The sequence below is a fragment of the Formica exsecta genome, unplaced genomic scaffold (assembly GCF_003651465.1).
Source record: "Formica exsecta isolate Colony F162 unplaced genomic scaffold, ASM365146v1 scaffold1136, whole genome shotgun sequence".
Lineage (NCBI taxonomy): Eukaryota > Metazoa > Arthropoda > Insecta > Hymenoptera > Formicidae > Formica > Formica exsecta.
The window spans coordinates 74,124-80,358 of record NW_021848476.1 but is presented as its reverse complement, the minus strand read 5'-3'; the positions used below and the strand labels follow the sequence as shown (position 1 = coordinate 80,358).

The 6,235-nt window shown below is 38.2% G+C and overlaps 1 protein-coding gene across 2 annotated transcripts in view; it reads left to right on the top strand.

The window, feature by feature from the left end:
- Positions 1-1,995: 1,995 nt before the first annotated feature.
- The window catches only part of LOC115237247, a 7,490-nt gene continuing 3,250 nt past the window's right edge, over positions 1,996-6,235 (top strand). For both annotated transcript variants that reach the window (XR_003884326.1, XM_029810190.1), the window contains exons 1-3: positions 1,996-2,276; positions 3,371-3,512; positions 4,298-4,738. Coding sequence is in view for 1 of the 2 variants with exons in the window: in XM_029810190.1 (XP_029666050.1) it covers positions 2,180-2,276; positions 3,371-3,512; positions 4,298-4,738 (680 nt within the window). In the remaining variant the exon portion in view is untranslated. The remainder of the gene's footprint in view (positions 2,277-3,370; positions 3,513-4,297; positions 4,739-6,235) is intronic.

Here is a 6,235-nt window from a genome sequence, read left to right as displayed (position 1 = left end):
CCCCTCGCTCCGCTTTCCACAACTCTCCCACCGTTCTTTCTTTTTTTAGCGGAGACTTTTAACCTTTGCGCGAATTATCATTCCACGCGCTATTCGTCTAATTTATATATAAAGATTCAAAATAACATGATATAATTTTATTCTGCCTTAAAATTTATGTTTTTGCGATTCTTTGCGTAAAAAACTTATAATATACATATATTAAAATAATATTTTATTCTGCATCAAGAAAACATTAAAATCAATTATTATTATCTGTCAGTACGATATTTCGCGTGATTCATCTACATATATGCGTCGTATCGCTTACATTCGTTTGAATGTATGCATGTACGGCAAGAATTCGATAAATTAATAATACTGTGCAGAAAGCTAAGCATTAGTGTTAACGCAAAACAACTGTCACGCATACAATTTACTTTTGTAATTATGCAATAAAATGAATTAATTATCCATGTAAAAATCTATTATTAAAGCAAAGTTCTGAGATTCTAGAAAATTCTTTAAAGTTGTTATTAAGATTGCAAACATTCTATTTTAGTATTCTATTTTAAAACATCTTGATATATTTTTTTTTTCACCGCACATTGCAATTCGCATTGTTTCGCACAACTCCCGCTAATAGAACCAGAAGAACGATCAACTGAGCCTAGATTTCTATAAATTATTTATATGTGAAAGAAATCATTGTACTCACATTCATAATTCTTTTTATCGCAGACACTCGATCCGTTTGTGCAGCAAGAAGCGATCGACGAACAGACTGTTAAGCCTCTGACGCGACCTCATTAAATTGTAACCAAGTGTCATTCCCGATAACCCAACTCCGGCTTTTACTGTCTCTCGACGGAGGTCGATAAAGAAATGTACAACGAGCAGGGGAGGAGAGGCTCTGGTTAATGTTGCATGTACAGTAAACCAAACGAGGAATTCAAGCTCTCCCCGTCTACTGCACTTCAAAATACTTAATGACCGCACGCCGCAATTGAGTCATTGCAATTGAATGTCGATCGAACGGAACACATACATTGCACGCTATTGGCGAAACATTGCCGTTCAACTCATTTCCTGTCGACGATTATGTCAATCTAGTTATAGCGGTTTATACCTACTATTACAAAAAACGGCGAGAAGACAATTCCAAGAATCTCTAAATCATACAAAACTTTTATTTTCATCTATCCAGTCCATCTTTCATCGTTTGTTGTATTTGCAACACATTTCGATTTCTTAATAATTGTTTAGTTTATCTTTTCTCAATTCTATTCTCGGAATTCTTTCTTTCGGTCGATTCTTTGTCCCAGAATGATGTACTAAATTGAGTATACGTATCTCGCTACTACACGTATAATTTACTTAATCATATACCATTCATAAAGATGCGGATAAATATAACGCTATACGGGTTACGCGGTTAAGTAACGAGAAAATATCTTTCGATGAGAAAAAAGAAAGGAGGAAGACGCTGTGCTATATGCCTTCGATTTTTCCGCTAACGAGGTCTGCGACTCCAGGTCGCCGGCGCCGTCTCGAGGAGAGTATACCGTCTTACCCTCTCTCGCCATCGGGCTCCCGTCAAAGGCTCGTTTACACCCGGATCGTCGTCGATGGTACAAATGCGGCCAAGTCCCTCGGAATATATAAATGCGTATGCGGGGGAGTCGGCGTGTTATTCTTCCAATAAATCGGCCGACTTTAGGAAGGAGCGCGCCGATTTCTTCGCGAGAAAAGAGGGAGCGCGAAAAGCCGAAAGCACCGGAAATAAATCGGGCCGGAGCGACGGAATTTGCGCGGCCGCGCAAAGTAAAATGCCGCCGATGACGGAATTAAAATAGATACAGAGAGTAGTAAATTGTCGAACACCGGACGACACATTAGTGCGACGCGACGCGACTCTTTTTAGTGGGAGGCGCTAAAATTAGAGGTGCCAGCGCGTGAGTATAGTCGCGTTTCAGCCTTTGCGGTACAGCTTCTTCTCCTTCGAACATTTCCAAATAGTCCTTTGAACCGATAAGACGGTTGCTTCGTGCCCGCGACTGTTCCTCCATCAATCGCCGAGAGAGAGAGAGAGAAAATCATCGCGAGATTATGGCCCGCGGTCGTTTTAGCGGGCGGCGAGCGACAGATTCAGGTTCCGCGGCCCAATAAACTCAACTTTCGGGATTCTTGGAAAGAAGAGATGCCTGCTCGTCGATCGATAATTGGTCGATCGTTAGCCGGATACCTCGCCGCGGTGTGCATCGTGTCGTTGCCGACGAGCTTCGCGCAAGTGGAAGGTAAGTGAGCCGCGTGTCATCGGTCGCTTGTCGCCGGGTTCCTTAATTGGCAAAGGATGCTCGTTAATGACGACGAGAGACGCGCTATTAATTAAACATCCTCACTTGGTTCGTTAAAACAAATCGATAACATATAGAAAATCAGATCATATGGGAGAATGAATACAATTGGTCTACTGTACTTGTAAAGCCCCAGTCTACTTTAGAAGGTCCAAAAAATTGATCTTTTTACATTTTCTGAAAGTATAATGTCTGGAGAATATCTTTACAACTTTATGGAAAAATTCGTAAAAAATTGATAGAGTTATAAGATTAAATAGAATGACGAACAAAGTTGATGTAACAGATATCTTGAAAACTAAAAGACCGAATAACTTTAATTTTTTTAAATGAAAGAGAACATTTTTTGAAAAAAAATACTGAATCTAATTAGAATTTAAAAGATTAATAATTAATATTTTTCTGACCTTCAAGAAATGACTAAAAAATTGATATATATCTAATTTTAAAATAATACTACAATACTTTGTTATTTTTTAATTTTCTTTAATGAAACTTGGTTTCAGTATCTCATAAATATTCTATAGAAAAAAAAACTAGATCGAATTTTTTCATTTCAGATAATTACACGAAGAGCAGCATGTCATACCGTCACTATGTATTTTCAAATACGTTACGCGCAGAAACTCGTATTGAACAAAAAAGCTAAATATTCAACATTTAAAAATACTGACGTACTGTTAAACATCAATAAAAACGTGTGTAAAACGCCAAAAAAAAAGATCCTAAAAATGATCAATTTTTCGTACTGTTAAAGAAAATTGGATCCTTAAAATATCGCATAGTTTTGTAAAAATCATTTCTTCATGTCGACGAAAATTAATTTTCGAATAATAAAGAAGGGAGTAATGATGTTTTGAGAAATTTTAATATGATTTTCGTTGAGAAAAATTATTTTTCTGATATTTTTTCTTAATTGGCGATTCTTATCTTCACTCAAGATTTTAAATTGTTATGTACGTGCCAATTTACATTTATAGAGCTGCTCAGATTCGCTTCGACCGTCTTGTCTCACACAATATTATGTTTCATAGGAAGAAAGTGCGTGTGCACGAGCAAAGCCTGCAAGGAAGCCGGCATCGATACTTGTAAAACGAGATTCTTCTGTTACACCGAACGCATTCTGACAACGGGACAAGAAATTGGTGAAAGTACGGTCACAAGAGGATGCACTGAGTGTGTATATCATAAATTACTGCCGAGATTTTTAACGAAAATTATGTATAAGTAGATATATAATGTTTTTCACATGCGATACAATATTTGAAATGTTTCTCTTGTCTGAAAAGGATAACAATGACACACAAATGATTCTAATCGTGTTCTTTTGTTAAAATGTAGAAAAATCTCTTGCAAAAAGTTTTTTTTTTAACTTTGTATCTCAATTTTTGTAGATATTATGCCTCTTACAAACGGGATATGTGTCTTGTGCGAGTTTGACAATACTATAATATAAATTCAGGAATGCGTAATGGTGCGACGAATAACCTTGACGATATAATCGAGAGAAAAAGTTTCCGCAATTTTTATTAAATGTCTCATTAATATTCATTATCGTGATCGCCGCCTGTGGTAGTTGCGACAGTGATTCGTTCAACAAAATCCGGATATTATGTTAATACGTCTGTCGCTGCTTGCTCCTTTTATATGTTTTTGCAGAAAGTCTTGCCGTCCAATTTGAAATTCAATCACATTCGATTCAAGTCAATGGAAGAGACAATGTCCATCTCGATGTAGAAATAACTAATTTGGATTGAAACTTGATTCCAAATAATTTATCATTTTAAGAGAGAAGAAATTGATAATCGCCTGCGAAATAGTCATATCGCGATATGCTTTGACGACATTAGACATCGCGTAACAAACGTCGCCTTGGACGTCGCGGTTATATCTCTCTCTGCAACGAGCGCGGGTTCACGGAACTTTATCAACTTGATAAATTCGCAATATCGTATACGCAGGGGTGCCACGCCATTGTTGTGCGAGACAAAGTCCTGGGTCACGAGGTCGCGATCGGTCAACGCCATGGAATCACCGGCCGGTCCTCGGGTTCTCGTGCCCTGGCCCAAATTAAAATGCTGCGACAACCGCGACTATTGCAACGCTGCTGACGATGACGATGACGACGAAGATGACGACGATGGCGATGGCGACGTGGGGAGCACATGGAAAAAGACGCAGACGGAGCGGACGCGTTCCGCGATGGATCGCGAGATGCTGGATCATGGTCCAGTGAATCGCGATGCGACGCCGACCATGCAGCCTAATCGCAAGTACGACGATTCGGCGGAATCGGTCGATGGACTTTTACGGAATCGCGTTAGGGCGCTGCACGTCGCCGCTCTTGTCCTCGCCATCGCGGCCCTCATATCGGTCCTGGCATCCTGCTACGTGGTTACAAGGTCCGCAAATCTCTTTCATTACCTCATCTATTTACAAATGTAAAATTTATTCGTTTACTAATACACTCATTTATATTTATCGATTTTAGAATATCTATTCTCGAAGGAAAGTTAATATCGTGTAACATCTCGTTACATATTTAACTATGGTAAAAAATGCTAAATTAGAATAAAAATATTTGAATGAAAAATTAATAGATATTAGAATTGGAAAAATTAAAATAAGTAATTAATAGAGGAAGTATATGCCATTGCGCAAAGAAACGTCAGTACTCAATATCGCAAGGTTGCACGCTGCCGTTAATTTACATTGGATATAATTAACGATCGGCGAAGAGATAAATCTATTCGAAAGCAGTGCTTTGATAGCGCAGAGGGACGACCACCCTGTGTAACAGATCATGAGCATCGAGGCCACACGAGGCGAGAGTATACGTTTATAGTAACCACCTACACGGGGCACAGGACTCGTTTTTCCCACGTGAAATAGTAAATCATGTCGCGATTTCTCGAATAGCAAAAATCTACAATGCACTCTCTGATGATATGAATTAGGTTCAGTAGTTTCTATGTATGCTGTAAATATAAAAGAGAGAGAGAGAGAAAGATTTAAAAGCTTAAACTGATAGACAGGATCAATGATGTATTTTCACTGAACTAAAGCAAGATAGATATATAAAATTCGTAGTATTAAATCCAATCTCCTAATGATGTCAATCTTGCATGAGAAAATTAAACAAACTTCTTTTTTTCAATGTAACGTGATAATAAAATGTTTCTGGATCTATATTTATACATTTTTTTTTTTTTTCTTATTTCTATTCATAAAACATACTGGCAAAATTTGATCATTTAACTTTAAAATACTCTGTATGTATATAGGTATATATGTACATTATGCTTTAAATCTCTCTCTTATATTTACAAATATATATATATCCACGCAGTCTGTTGGTGCTTTTTTAATATAATTGACAGCATTCCTTTTAAGCTCATTCCTCATTATCTGTCCCGTTTCTTTTTCCCTTTTTTCGACCATTCTCCGTCCGCACATTCTCAGGGTAGTTTGTCGCGATGCGACTAAAAGCCGCCCTCTTATCAGTCTACCTCTCGGTGAGGGGTCTCTCCCGGCCCTCAGGCCCTGAAAGGCGCAGATAGCGCAACTTGCAGGCTACTCATAGACCTGCCTTCTAATCTTGCTTCTCCGAATGGTTAAGTGGATTTTCGAGTTCGGGAATGTCTCGGTTTGACCCGTCTCGTGTGTACACCTCGGCAAACCTGCGCGTCGTTAGTCCTTTATTCTTTTTATCTCGAAATGAATGGGCGCGCGCAGCCTCCACGATGCGGGCACGTTTCACGATAAAAACGAGTGCCCGAAGCTATTTCCTTTCCGAAAGAACAGCAATCTGTTGTTTGATCACGCGAATGAATTTATATATATATATATATATATACATATCGCGAAATATATCTATAAATTATATTTTATATCTAATA